The 16,047-nt window shown below is 37.9% G+C and overlaps 1 protein-coding gene across 1 annotated transcript; it reads left to right on the top strand.

Moving 5' to 3' along the window:
• The first annotated feature begins 312 nt into the window (after positions 1-312).
• On the top strand, positions 313-2,630 carry pou4f2 (POU class 4 homeobox 2). The gene is made up of 2 exons (XM_058783354.1): positions 313-1,013; positions 1,320-2,630. Exons 1-2 carry the CDS (start codon positions 801-803, stop codon positions 2,256-2,258), a joined length of 1,152 nt encoding a protein of 383 aa, XP_058639337.1. The 5' UTR covers positions 313-800; the 3' UTR covers positions 2,259-2,630.
• Positions 2,631-16,047: the final 13,417 nt, after the last annotated feature.

The following is a 16,047-nucleotide window of genomic DNA, read 5'->3' as shown; positions in this document are numbered from 1 at the left end:
TCCTTTAACCACGGTGGTTTCCTCAATAACTTTATTGAAGTATCGTACAATACTAGCTGCAGTCATTGCAACTGCCCATGCGCAGAGTCCCCAGCGGCGCTGTGGCTAATGAAGAATAATAAATCATGAAAGGTTTTTCAGGTACAGCCGAGAGAGTGTGTAAGAGGAGAGGGAGTGAGAGAATGGGTGAGCAAGAGAGAGAGAGAGAGAGACACAGCCTGCCCTTCGCCTTAGAGCACAGACAGATCGAGTCCCCGCAGCATTGAACGTAGTCGACTGTCACCTTTATCTCATAATCAAATTCCGCAAGAATCGGGATAAAGGTTAACGAGCGATATTGTTTCTAGCAACGTCGTTCTGGAGACTGGCACGAAGAGAAGAGAGAAGAAACTTTTTGCACTCGTTTTAAAAGCGTGCGCAAAGACAAACTCACCAAAGACATCAGCTTCCGCTGTGACAAATGTACGATATTTTGTAAAGGCGGAGGAAAATTTCTGCGGAGCGTTTTGGCAAGAGTTGGCGTGATCTTTGAAGGAGTTTACCGACAGGTTGCATGGCTTACTGGTGTTCGCGGCACGTCTCTAGCCACGGCGCGCGACGGAGCGAGCAGGAGATCGTTCTCTCAGACCACTAGATGAGCTATCAAGAGACTTGGTGCATCATCCTCCTCTTCACGTTCGTTGCAACGCCAGAGACTTGAGACTTCCGCGCAGCGACTGGGCTTGAACTCCAGTCGAAGAAGAAGAAGAAGGCGGAGTCTTAACTTATTAAAAGGAACTCGCCGAGGCTCGGTCGCAAATATGATGATGATGTCTCTGAACAGCAAGCAGGCATTCGCCATGCCCCACACCAGTCTGGCCGAGGCCAAATACTCCAGTTTGCATTCTGCGTCCTCCTCTTCCACTTTGACTTCCAACGCGTCCTCCTGCTCGACGTCCAGACACAGCAACACGATCAGCGGCGGCGGCGGCGGCTCGGAGGCGATGCGCCGAGCATGTCTCCCAACCCCACCGGTACGTATTCTGCATAATCACCGCTTAAAGGCACATTTTGACAGCCCACTTTTTCTGCTTGATGTTTTTTTCATGTCTGCACAGCAAATCACCCAACACCTCCATTTTTCCCTCCCAACTTATGTATTCAGCCGGGTTTGCCTTTCGTATTAATTTTTATGACCTGGGATGTTGCATGTGTCTTGTTTTGTGTGTTCTTTTTTAGGATTTCTTTTTTTTTTTACATGCTGGAAATGTTTTAAAAGCACGGAGTGGAGCGCGAATTCCCTGCTGACAGTTATGTGTGCATTCTATTTGCAATTGCAGAGCAATATATTCGGCGGATTGGATGAGAGTTTGTTGGCCCGCGCGGAAGCTCTGGCGGCGGTGGATATAGTCTCGCAGACCAAAAGCCATCATCACCCTCCTCATCACAGCCCCTTCAAGCCGGACGCAACCTACCACACCATGAACACGCTTCCGTGCACCTCCTCGTCCTCCTCGTCGTCGTCCGTGCCCATCTCGCACCCGTCAGCTCTGGCGAACCATCACCATCACCACCACCATCACCACCACCACCAGCCGCACCAGGCACTGGAAGGCGACCTGCTGGATCACATCACTCCAGGACTGGCACTTGCTGGAGCCATGGCCGGGCCAGACGGCTCGGTGGTCTCCACGCCTGCGCACCCCGCTCACATGGCAGGCATGAACCACATGCACCAAGCTGCCATCAACATGGCTCACGCCCATGGGCTGTCATCCCACATGGGCTGCATGAGCGACGTGGATGCAGATCCCAGGGACTTGGAGGCATTCGCTGAGCGCTTTAAACAGCGTCGGATCAAACTCGGCGTGACCCAAGCGGATGTAGGGTCAGCGCTGGCCAACCTGAAGATTCCCGGCGTAGGCTCTTTAAGCCAGAGTACCATCTGCCGGTTTGAATCGCTCACGTTGTCCCACAACAACATGATCGCCCTGAAGCCCATCCTGCAAGCCTGGCTGGAGGAGGCTGAAAAGTCGCACCGGGAGAAACTCAACAAGCCCGAGCTCTTCAACGGGGCCGAGAAGAAGAGGAAGCGGACCTCCATCGCGGCCCCCGAGAAAAGGTCCCTCGAAGCTTATTTTGCTATTCAGCCGCGTCCGTCCTCAGAGAAAATCGCAGCAATCGCAGAGAAGCTGGACCTCAAAAAGAACGTAGTGCGGGTTTGGTTTTGCAACCAGAGGCAGAAACAAAAACGCATGAAATACTCGGCCTGCGTCTAGCTCGACCAGAAGACCAACGCGACGTGTCGAGAGACTCCTAAAACTGTTTAGAGACGATTTGTAAAATATTTCTTATCTCACACCTTTTTCAATCATCAATAACTTGTGCATTGAACCAGAATTTCATGACATTCAAAAGAGACATTTGAAAATACCAAATCACTGTCACGTATTACGCAAAGGGGATGTGGAATCATTTAAAGGATCGTTTGACTGATCAAGTAAGACCATTCGTTTTTCCTCACTTATTCTAGCACACTTTCTATATCAGAGGAGCAAGACTCTTTAAACCTCAACCAGACAGCCTGCCTGAAGCTGAATAGCGTATTTTAGTCGTTTACCAGAAAGTGTTCTGTATCGAGCTACACACAACACCAGTAATTATTATAAACCGAGAGGGGGTACTTCAGGTCAAAAGGGTGACAGTGTCTTGTCAGTGTTTTTCTTTTGAAATATGTCTTTCTTTCTCAGCATGTCACGCTTCAATCTGGTGTTAATTCAGGGTTCGTTAGATTAAAAAAAGAGGACATCACAAATTAAGTCCACCAACGATTCTGCAACATTATTAGATAATAACCAAACAGCTCCTTGTAAATTATTGATTTAGCTGTTACATGCATAATTTTGTCTGTCGTCTTCTTAATTCCACGTCTGTGATTTTAATAATGACAACCCTAGCCTGCAATTAGGCAATGGGCGATAAGAACATCCATATTTTTCTTGTGAAGGCATATTTGCTATAACTGACCTCTTAGCTACTCAAATAGAACATATTGGATATACTGAACACGAGGAGAGTTTCAATTGTTTTTAGTAATGGGATTTGTTCAGCCAAATATCTGTTGCAATACGCCTGCGCTCTAACGTGGCTATGTTTCTTATGAACTATTTATCATGTGAGGTAATGTTTACTTCATTACATATTTATTGGGATTCCCTCCACGTTTTTGCTTGAGAAAATCATATTGAGACAACAAGGAAAACGTGGCCCTCTGCAAACGGGGAAACTGCTTGAAACAGGCCACTTTTATTATTTATTTTCTTTCGTTCCTCTAATGTTTCGAAAAGGCACAATCGAGAGATATATGAGAACATTTTCTTTGAAATTATTTTCATGTATGTTATCTGCTTATTTATTTGTATAAATATACGCGTATAATTATGGAGTCGTTGCTTGTTAAATTCACCATGTTTAGTAATGTTTTCTTAATGAAAAAGATGAGTTTCATGGAAGCATTCACGTAAAATGTAAATATCTCATTTGGACATACACATAAAATATCCGTACAGGTATTTGCTGTATTGCTGTTTTAGCTGCGGTAACTGTAATGTCTGTTGCTTTAGGTTTAATTGTCGGATCAATTCGTTAATTTATTACATCAATGTATATTTAAGTTACTATTTGATAATTGAATTGAACTATGTGTTTCATTAAAGAACAAAATTTTAACATTTTATTGAACGTTCTCAATGGGTTCATTTATATTCAAAGGCCTAGACAGAGTTTTCAAACGCCTGACGTGTTCATGGACTGTGTATGTTAAATATAATTTAAACGTTTGCCTCCATCTTATATTGCTCATTGTGTGGATTACACGTGTCTTTAACACCAATTTGCATTTTTTCTTATTTCTCTAGCAATATACAAACGGGTACTCAGATTAGATTAGTATCTTGCTGTTTGCCTAAAAAAGACGTCTTGACATCTTCTTGAGCTGTAGAGCTACGCTTGGTATTTCCACGAACGGCTTACTGCTGCTAGCATTCGCAGCCCTTAGAAGCCTACCTGAGAGCAAATGCTAATATTCTATTAGAGTCTAATCATGAAGTCTATAGAGATCTGGGGAGGTCCCTCGAGCACAGCGCTGCCAGATGTCAGGCCGCCAGAAAAACACCTCGCCTGCCAACGTGCCGGGCTCCATTTAAATCCACAGTCGATGGTTCTCGTTCCTCTGCCGACATAGGCAGCCCTTTGAAGACTGACTCAGTTCACTGTTAGGCCGTATGAAAAATAAAAAAATAAAAAAGAGACGGGAGTGTCATCTCAGTAGCGGCGCATGTCATGGCATTCTAGGCGTACCAATTGCTTTCAGCACCACGGACAGCCGCCTGAATAGAGGAGGTTTTTGCCATTGATGTTTCCTGCCGATTTTCAAAGGGGTTTAACAGATGATGAATGCAATTTGCATTTCGTTTTGTTCTTTTGAAAAAAAAAACAAGAATGCAATATGAATATTTTCGCAAAATTGTGTTTATTTTATTATTATGATTTTAATCATATTTTTCAACGCCTTTGAAACAAGACAAAGTACAATTTCCAAAACATTATGCAATTATTTTAGCTACTGGGAAAGACACTCGGAAAGTATTTAGTTAACATTTTTATTTTATTTTTATTTTTTTATCTGTACAAATGCGTGATTAATGCCAAAACCTCGATGTTTTATAGACTATTAAGTTCTTTCGCAGGTCAAACAATTCCGTTGAATCCGCAATAATTTATATAAAGTGTGAAGCCTTATAGCAATCATATCAGCATTCAATTTATTACTTGGTGTCTTGGCTAATTTTAAAAAGCTCACTGACTGAATAGACCCTAAAGTTCTCATCAATTCTAACCTGCTTCAAAGGAGGAAATCAGCTCTCCTAAACGAGCTGATCACTTAACACGATAATATGAACGAATTATTAAATTACACATGGAATTATGAAAATCAGATAATTACTAGCACTAAGTAAGTAATCATTAACTGGAGCTGTTAATTACAGTCTGTAGTGGAGGGCTGGACGTGGAGAGGCTCGTAGGGAATGGAAATGAATCTCGTTGCTTGACACTCATGGACGAAACGGCCTATCCCGAGCGAGCTACCCCCTACTTAACTTTCAGATAGGTGCGAAAATTATCGATCGATTTTTTTTTTTTTAGCACAAATCATTCAGGAGAAAGAATAAAACATAGGAGCATGCAATACATACACTGGTGCGCCTAACTCCCAATATTTCCAAAGAAAAGCGAATGTGCCATTTTATTCTACCTTCCTTTAATAGACTGATCCAAGAGAGGGCACTGACCTGTTAGCGGTATCGCATAAATGTGATTCTCATGCTTTAAAAACCATGGTGGTCACACTCAAAAACGAAAGGGCAGCGCTGTTTTCCTTTGTTATAATTAGGTCTTCTGTTTTCTTTCTCTTTCCCCTGAACATTTCCCCCCTTTCATAGGGATAGTGATGAAATTTTAATGAAGCCAGGGACTGTCGGTGCTCCGCCTGGGGAGCTACGAATAGAATATTTTAACTGTACATTTACCCCAAGTGTCTGCCATCAAAGCACGTTAAGACAAACCACAGGCCTCTGACGTGTTGGAGCTCCTTATTTAATACTTGAACATTTATTGTATTGTCACTGATGTCCATTGTATTTAGATTTTCTTTCTTCCACTGGAATTATTAGTATAACTGTAAAATAATGATAATAATAATAAATAAATATATAAATATGCTATAACGGTGGAAAATATAAGAATTTGTATGCGAAATTAAATAGTTTGAAACGGGATAATTTCACAGATGTGTAATAATCGTAAAACATATTGATCAAAACAAATCACTAATACGTGAACGAATACACAAGTTCACAATGTCTTGAAGTTTTCTCTCTCTCCCACACACAAGTGTAAAATAACATTGGCCAAAGGCGATATGGTGTTATACACATAGCCTATCTGATTAAATGGGAAAACCAATAACTGGGATGATAATGAGCGATATACAAAATATAGAATAATAAAACCATAATACAGACCTTAATGCTTTGAAAATATTGATAAATAGTATTAGTGTAATATTAAAAATTAAAAACAATACTACAGTGAGTAAAACTACTTAGAAACTAAAAAACAAAAACAAAAAAAAACTAGTTATTAATAGATTTAGATTTAGTACAGGTCTGTCTCGTCCCTCAATATTTAGCCTACCTGTTATCATAATTATTGTTACCTGTTCTGTGCCAAAAACAACGAAACGTCAATTATTTACAGACTTGCAGACGTCTACAAGTTACGTTTTATTTTAGTCTTTACGTTGACCTTTATGCCTTTTGTATTGTTCACTATGCGGCGTATTACATTTTAACTCATGCTAAAAAATTTAAAGGGTACCCAAATAAATATTTAAGCACACAAGCTTGTAACAAAGTATTATATGTATGTATATATAGACACACATTTCAAAATGTAACGAAATATAATATTTGCCAATCGACACATCATTGGCCTGAGGCTTTATTTTCATAAAACCATGAATATGATACGATGTATCAAACAGCTCAATAGCCAGATTTTAGGTTAGGCTTGTTTTAACAAAACATAAAAAATATTAACAATAATTTCCTTTCCATCGTTTCTGAAGCGATTCCGTTTACGGTCAGGTGAACAAATACAATTTTCTATAGCGCCTAATGAACAAATGCACACAATGATTGAACACCATTCTTATTTAAAGCAAAATCAGTTTACTATCCTTACACTGTAAGTACACCCCATAGATTGTGGCATACTGTTGAAATTTGTGTCTTCAAAAGAGGCCTATGGTGATTAAATATTAAAGAGTCTAGGATGAGCCTGTATGTTTCTCGCTCAGTTCTGGTTTTCTTCCTGCTCGCCATGAAATTCATTTAGGTTTTAACGCATAGCACACGTTGCGTTCTCTTATTCTCAGACGCTGTTGCGCCGTTCCAAATGAGCAAGTCGCAGTTAGATCGCGCATTTGGCAATAATGAGAAGGTGGTAGAGCTGTCTGCTGGATGTGTGTGTTCATTGAGGTTTGACAGCCGTGCTCCGCTGCAGATCTATTCATCATACCCGCAAGGACTGCCTCTCTCTCTCTCTCTCTCTCTCTCTCTCTTTCTCTCTCTCTCCCCTCTGTCCTCAGTTTATACAGAACAGAATCATTTACATAAAGTCCTTAAGGCAAATAACTGTTGGGGGCTCTAATTTATATCTGATCGAAAATTAGCCGTCATTATGCGCCCCATTAGCCGCGTCTTTAATGTGCTTCTAAGCACCATTTGTCAAGCAGCTTGTTAATATCCTTCAAGTCTTTAAAGTTGAGAGCTCATTAAAAGACTCTGCGCCCTGGTATTGATGCTATTTTATAAAATTCTGCAAAGCGTAAAGGACCGTTTAAAAGTTTTCTCTTCCTCCTAGAACTGAATGATGTATGGTTTCCTAAGCATTACGCAGGATACACCATTGTTTCCAATCTGAAAGTTATGTTAGTGTCCGCGCTGTAGTCAACAAGACAGGTATTTAGCAGGAAATCACATCTAATTTTTCGCATTGTTAAGTAAAATTATGAGGATATCACAAAATCATGTAGGCTAATTGGGTTCTGGCAGGTGAATTAAGTTCTAACACGCAATATGAAGGTTTGCAAAAATTACTTTGAATCTAAATCAAATTGCATTCGTAAGTAATTAAAAAAAACACCCTTTAAATACATATAGCATAGGCTACATTCTAAAAGTCGTGCCAGTTGAACAGAAAACATTTCGCTCATTTCGTCTTTTATTTCTCATACACGTAGGCCTATAAATAAAATTGTTAAAAGACATAGGTTATATACATTTAAAAAGAGAAAATCTTCAGATAAGGCGCCACATAGTGAACCTCGTCTATGACTACTCCTAGAAATAGTTGACCTCCTAAAAGTCACTGTATAATTAGCACATTGTCAATAGGTAATGTGTTCCTTATCATGATCTGTCGTCCATAATTAGGCATGTGCCGGGTGCTGTCTGCCCGTGGGTGGGATTTAACGGGTCCTTATTATTAGTTAAAAACTCGAGCGTCCCGTCGTTGCTTCCGTGGACTCCTCCAGGCTAAAGCAATAAAGCGCGTAATTAGAATGCTAAAGACAGATGTAAATAAAAGCAATGAGACAGCGGTGAGAGATGAGGCGCTGGGGTCAGGTTCTCATCAAAAACCCAGTTGGTGTGATGACACGACGCCCGGCCAAGCGCCAGAGGCCCGGGGCTACAGCGACAGACCACAGGCAGAACGTGCTAAATGACTTCGATGGAGTGCGCATAAAAACCTAAAACGTCTTTAAAGCATTTCTGACTATATTGCATTATGCATGCATGTAATTCACCCAACGAAACGTGAAATATCACGCGTAGCCTCTCTTAATATGTTTATCCCATTATATTGTCTCTTTATTCCATTGTTTTGCCTAGCTCGGAATCGTTCTAATCACTATAATAACGCTTTGTCACACTGAAAGTGAAGAGCGCAGATATCTAAATTCGGTCTTATTTACTAAAACTACTTTCAAAATCTAAAATCATGCATTTTCCCCAAAATTTTTGGGATTGAAAAAAGTTACTTTAAAATAAAATGTTGCCCACTAGACCAAACGCATTTCGCACCTTTTCGCTTGAAATGTGTCCATTAAAAAATAAATAAATACGTTTGTGACCTTTTCCTTTTATTTTATTTTATGTTGTAATTCTATATATTTGCACTTGTTAGCCTATCTGTGCATACCATTTAGATAAAAAAGACCATAAGTTGTTCAATTCCTTTATTCAGTTATATTTAGCCAGCTTTAATTCCTTCACATTATCATTGAGTCCCATTGTAATGTCACACCCTCAAGTGATATAATTGTTTTAGACACTGGGGGTGTGTTTTATTCAAGCTAAGAGTGCAGAGATCTGGGCCAATGGAACAGACATAGAGAAAGAGAGAAGAAAGAGAGAGAGCTGCCCTGTTTAAAGAGCTTTCACTTTTCTGTCTGTTCCCTCTCTTCACTAATGAGATGTTCAGTAGAGGTTTACCTGGCTACCCATTAGCTGGGCTTTATTGTACCCCAGCCGCCTCTCCCCTTGTTTTCTTCCACTGCTCACATCACTAATCACAGATGCTGGAAATGCTGACTACAGAATACGGAAGGAAAACATGCCACCATTCACTAACTGTAGCCTAAGGTACAACACTACAGCTCTTTGTGGAAACTGGAAGCATCTCACTTAAAAGAGGTGTATAATAATAATAATAATAATAATAATTCTTATTTTAAAGCAGCAATTCAGTAGTACACTCTTAAGAAGAATGGTTCTAAACAGTATCAAATTAGGATTCTTCAGCTTGTAACAATAGCAGAACCCTTTTTGGTGCTAAATAGAAGCATTTTTTATAAGTTCCATAATGCTTTGAAAGTATAACTATAAAAGGCTTTGAAAGTATAACTAGATACCTTAATAACTATATAGAACCTTAATAGTGTTATAAAAAACCTTTTTAATAACTTTATTTTCATTAATTTTATTTATTAATATTATGCTTTTAGCCCTCTATTTATCTGGTCTTATAATATTTTGTAGCCTCTGTTAGGGTTTTACAACAGCAACAAAAACAAAACAGCAGACGTTGTGAATGGATAGTATGTGAGCCCTATGCAATGTAAAAAGTCATGGAATAGCTTTTAATGTTTTTGTGACTGGGTATGTTTATGCATAAACCCAGATAATAATAATAATAAAAAAAAAAAAAAGTCTTATATGGATCATAAATTCACTATGTTTGTTGATTACTTACTTATTGGAGAAGAGAAGCATCTTCAACTGAACAGAGCTGCTCACACTTCTGTTAGTTATTAAAAATAATTCTGTTATTAAAAAAAAAAAAAAAAACTGAACAGAGAAAAAAGACATGATTGGTAACAATTTATAATTTGAAATTTAATGATGTTTTATTAACAAAGTTCGGGAGGAGCACGTCAGATACTTAGCCTAATTAGACACAAGTGGTACGCCATCAAGCTAATCAACACACAGGTATAAATGCAGCTGACATACCTCCTTTCGTTTGACGGCTAATCAGCATCCCTCCACCACCCCTTCTCCACCATTATCACTAAAGTTCTCAACACAGTAGGCGGGGGTACTCTGGGTTCGGGCAATTCCCGAGCTCGGAGCCCTTCCCCAGGACAGCACGCCAACAACGTATTACCATACTCGCCAAATACGCATTACGTTACTCGTGCTAAATATATGTAAGTGTGAACTCGTGAATAGACATTTAAAGAAGGATATCATGCACCTGTTGAGAGTGTGTTGACAGTCGGTGTAGTTGGATGGCTTTGAAATAAGTTTTTGACTGTTACATATATATATATATATATATATATATATATATATATATATAAACAACATAAAAAACAACCTAAATTCTAAACAAAGAACCATTTGTGCATGAAAGGGTTCTTTAGGACGATATGGATCTGACTAGAACTGTTATGTGTAAAGAACTTTTAAAGAATCTTTTATTACAGCAAAGAGCTACTACAGTGCTCAATGCTCATTGACAGGTGTTGGGGAACAAAAGGCTTGGAATGTAATTAAAAATAAACTAATCTCAATACTTGAGGCAGCTGATTATTGTGCCGGAATGCAGTTTGTTTACTTACACCACAATGCACGCTAACACTAAACACAACAAGGATCTGCCTACATTTTGCACATGACAGTTTTAATTGTATTTTGCATTTATTTATATATTCATTATTTATTTTTTATCATACATATCTATATTTCTAACTTACGGTTAAATCAGGATATGTACTGGTGAGACATTTTACAATTGTTAACACTTAATAAATCTGAACCGGGGATACATAGCTTAATCATTCCTAAATTACCTGCAAAGCATTGCTTTAAATATATTACAATATATACTACAATTAAACGTAAACTAAGCAAACAGTTCAATTTTTTTCAGTTCCTAATGCAATGTTCCAATTTCTAATGCATTTAAAAATGAGTCTTTTTAACACATCAAGTTTCATATTGAATTACATCCTTGTAGCAGTAACAGTCTCAAAAGTATCTTTATAAAAGGCTGATTACTGTTCGAAATACATCAACTGATGGCTGCGGGCTACCAATGCTTGTGCTGCTGAGTTGTAGTCAGGGAGAGTTTTGTGGTATCATGACATGTTTTGGAGCAATTGCCAATCATGAAGATTGTTAGTCCTTGAAAATAAATCATAAACATTTGGCCTATTCTGTCATTTAAGGTTTCTACAAAAATAGTCTTTGAGAATTAAAGTGTCACTTTAAAGTCATTATTTAGTCATTTTATCTGCTGCAATACCACACTAACAATCTTCAAATGAAAAAAGATCATTTTGCCAAAGGACCATTACAGTTTGGAGCACTTGGCCCACTTCATAATGGGGGCCACAAATAATTTTTGCACTCGGGTGCAACATTGCCTTGTTTTGCTGCGAGTTTGAGTCACATGAAGGGACACAAACAGCTGTAAACAACAGAGCAATCAGTGTCCCATCTGCTACTATGGCCCACTTACATGAACGTATGTCGCCACTTCTTTTACCCTGTGCCAAGCAAGTGCCTGAGGACACGAGTCCCCAAGAAAAGGACCCATTTTCCGAGGAAGAAAATGAAGAAAGAAAAAACTTGTTACGGCAAGAAAATGGCATGTAGGCAGCTATCTCAGAGACACACTCGTTTACAATTCTGTCTCATTGCCTCACATACAATTAATGAATTACACTGAGAAGTAAGTTGAAATGAGAACATCATCTGCATTTTTAATGTCAATATGAAGATATATGAACTTTGTTGTCTTTGGCACTGTAAAATATTTTTCTGAAAAAAAAAAAAAAAAAAAACAGTTTACAGAGGAAGTGTTGGTAGCTTATCAGTCAACAAGTCTAAGCTGGCAACACATATATTGGAGGACTGAACAGTGTTACAACTGCAAACATGCCATCATGGTATTCATGCCTTTGAAAAATACAACAAGGTGCTCCAGAGAGTCACTTTGAATATAAAGTCTCTGCCAAAGGATACACAACAAATACTTGAGCAAACCATCATCGAAAAACACAATAAATTATGTTTTTATGAACACAATTAAGCACCACTTTGTTATTGCTTCTCACAATAAACAGTACTTAATTTCAGGGCAGAAAAAACAGCAATCATTAATTATGAATTGGCAGGATGATACAATGAGCAACCCAAGGAGAGGTAAGTTCTGCTCTCTCTATTACTTAAACAGAAGCGTCCGCTGGGAGAGGAGCAGTATAGCCCAGGGGGCATAGACGTACTGCTGCACCAGTTCATCTGTTCTGTTAGCCACTTTAATATTTGCATTAAATTACTGACGTTAGGTATGTTTGTTACTGTTAATCAAGTGGTAATTCTAGATTATTAAGGTATCAGAGAACTGATGTATTAAAGAATTACTGGCAACACTTTACAATAAGGTCCCATTAGTTAACATTAGTTAATGCATAGACTAACAATAAGCAATACAATTGTTACAGTATATATTCATCTTTGTTAATAGGTATAAAATAAAATAAAAATAATAATAAAATGAATAAAAATTCAACTTTTCATTGTTGTCTAATGTTAGCTCAGGTCAGTTAAATAATATTAACAGATAGAGCTTTTAAATGTAATAATATATTTGTAAATATTAAAATGAACATTAACTAACCTTAATAAATGCTTTAGAAGTTTTTATCATTGTTAGTTCACATTAACCAATGTAGTTAACTAATGTTAAACCTTATTGTAAAGTGTAACTGAATTACCCTACTGTATTAATCTTCACTGATTGTGTAATTATGTTGATTGTGAAATATTTGTTCAGAGATACCTGATTGAAAAGTATTGAAGTCACTGTTGAGCGCAAGTAGCGACAGATTTTTTTGTTTTGTTCTGTATTATAATGTACAATGAAGAGTAAGGGTTATCGAAAAAGAAGTTTTTGACTGGATTTTGAGATGTGGGTATTGAATTTAAAGGGGTCATGAACTGAGAAACCAAAATTCCCTTGATCTTTTGATAAGAGGTCATTGTACTATATAAACAAGTTTCAGAACTCAAAACTTTCTCGTTACTCTAAAAACAGCTTATATTGAAGCCAGTCTGCCACATGTGGAATGTTCCACTCTATGATGTAATAGTGTGGATAAGCACCGCCTCCGCAGAAGAAGATCAATGCCTGCTTCTACATCGCTGCCTGTTTAGCCCCGCCCACCGATTCACACATGTAGTGTAAATAACGAGAGGTGAACGCAGGTCTATGCAAAAACCAAACGATAAAGGTTCCTCCGAATACAAGAAGACGCTGTGCAGTGCCAAGTTGTGGAAAAAACAGTCTTTGCATTGCCTTCCTTCTGATCCCAATGTTAGCAAAGAGTGGATGAACTTTATTTTTAATGAAGTTCCAGACCACATCAGTAAGAACTTGATCCTTTGTTCAGTTCATTTTACCGCAGATTTGTTTACAAACAAGGTGCAATTCGATGCAGGGTTTTCAGAAAGATTGAAATTGAAAGACAATGCTGTGCCGACTGTATTGGATCCAACAGTAATGTCTCAACACACAAGTGTGAGTAACTGTTTTTATTATGTGCTCACTATTGCTTTGTCTGTTATTACAGATCGTTTGATATGAGTATTTATGTGTTTTTAACCTTCCATCTGTGAAGGATGTAGGCTGTCAAACACACACAAGTGTTGGCCAATCATAGCAGTGGGTGTTTACTTCTGAGTCTACAATCTGCCACACCTATTCAAACAGAGCGTTCCGATGAGGGGGTTAAAACAACACAGAAAAGAGCCTATTACTTATAAATTCTGATGTTTTTAATGTAAAAATCTTGAAAACATAACAAGTGGACCTCAGAGAACAGTACAAAATAAAAAAAACAGAAGAAATTCATGACCCCTTTAAAAATGGAGGCAAATGAATGCGAGCTTATGAGGTTTAACTGAACTGACATTTTCACCAGAAAGTCCAGATATGACATTTTGATTAAACATTACAAAGTCAAAAAAATAAAAATAATAAAAAATATATATATATTGTTTACAATAAGATCTATAATATGCATTTAGAAAATAAATTTAATTAAGGGTTTATACAACAGCAATGTTCACACGGATCATCCAAAAACACTATTGTGCTAAATGCACCAAAAATGTGGTCACACAGTTACCACTGTTCAGCAAATATTTAGTGAGTGAAATGGTCATTTAAACTTTGTGAGTTTACATGGACACACCAACAGATGGCAACAAGTGAACATCTTTATGAGTATGTCATTAAATCATTTAATCAAGTGAATCTTTCAAAAATGGTGATTCATTCAGGAATGAAACAAGAGACTCCCTTTATGAGTCATTGAATCATTCACTCAACTGATTCATTAAAAAAAAATCAGTGAGTCATTCAGGAAGGAAACCATGATTCCTATTATTATTTTCTCCATCAATTCTGTTCAGAGTTCACTCGCAATATGATCGTGGCTCTGAATACATGTGCCATAATGTGAAATCATTCAAGACAGTGAAATTGCCTATATATTCACATGTATTATCTTAATTCTTGATTTATTATATAAGTAACTATTTTCAAAACTTTAAATATGACACAATCAATCAATCTTTTCATAATATTTTGCTCAAGAAAACTCTGAAATCCATCAGCCTCATTATGTCGGCAATCACATTAGCCAAAGCTGTCTGGCCACCACTAGGCTCACTAATAACCATAAGATCATTAAATGGAGCCCACTTCACAGGTGAAGGATTATGAAAGCAGAGAACTAGTTGAGTATGCCTTAGGTTTACAATGATTTTTGGCTTGAGAGTCAATGCCCATAATGACAGCTCAAACACGCTTAGTGCCTAAAAACCCATCTGGCTCCATTATTTGAGCAGGGGTCAAAGGGACTTGTAGTCCTCTGGGTGGAATTCTGGGAATTGTGGGATATTTGAATCAGGTAATATCCCCTTTTCTTTCGCAAGGCTCTCAAAGACTCCTGTCTGTTATTCTCGCTCTCTCATTTACTTCACTGCTGCAACATGTAATATACATAATTCAAACAACCAGGGAATGGCTGTGGGCTCCCAACCACCTGCTGGCTTTTATTAGCTAATTAATGGTGATTTATCGTAGTTGCTAATTCGAGTGTAGCCGATTGCCTTCAGGAGTCTATGAACGCCATGTGAATTCTGATGGTAATTATGCTTATTTGATGGGCAGTCTACTAAAACAAAAAGTTCTGTCTCTCGTGCCCCACAGCAATGAAATTTTTGACTCTTACGGAGACGACCTTGTGTGTGTGTGTGTGTGTGTGTGTGTTTTGTCTCATTAGTACCTCCCTTATGGGTGTATTTTAATACCTATATATGTGATTTGAAAATCCCACTTTTTTAATTGTATTTATTATTATTATTATTTAATTTTTATTGATAAAATCTACCTATGTCAGTAAAAGGTTGCAAAACTTAACACATTGCGGACAAAACTGTGCACTGTTTCAATCAGAGAACTGTGAACATGCAAATGTGTTGTTATATCACTGAAATATTAAACAAGGTATTTCAAGTAAATATTTTAGATCAAGAGGTTTGTCTGACAGAAAAAGTTTGGAAATCCCAGAATTCATTCACCCAAGTGAGGACAAAGCCATGGGTTCCAAGTGATATTGCATTTAAAAACATTCAAATAGTAATCAAGTTATAATGTAGAAGATACCAAACACTTAATTGTGATTTCAATCTCATGTCTTCTGAGAGAGCTCTGCTGCAAGACATACAGATGAAGAAAAGCACATGTAGTGATGTGCATGTTGAAATGAGAGATATGTCTTAAGGCTGCTCCTTTGAGTCCTTTTGTTGTTTTGGTGAGCTAATGCTAAATCAGTAGAAATACGTGCTCAAACATCCTCTCCTTAAT

This window comes from Onychostoma macrolepis, chromosome 01 (assembly GCF_012432095.1).
Source record: "Onychostoma macrolepis isolate SWU-2019 chromosome 01, ASM1243209v1, whole genome shotgun sequence".
NCBI classification, from domain to species: Eukaryota; Metazoa; Chordata; class Actinopteri; order Cypriniformes; family Cyprinidae; genus Onychostoma; species Onychostoma macrolepis.
Note: the sequence above shows the minus strand (reverse complement) of the source record. Positions and strands in the feature narration are given on the sequence as shown.

Excerpts from the sequence above, each read along its gene's own strand:
- pou4f2 (XM_058783354.1), top strand. The coding sequence starts at position 801 with ATGATGATGATGTCTCTGAACAGCAAGCAGGCATTCGCCATGCCCCAC. Across the intron at positions 1,014-1,319 it reads CATGTCTCCCAACCCCACCG|AGCAATATATTCGGCGGATT; the intron begins GTACGTATTCTG and ends TTGCAATTGCAG.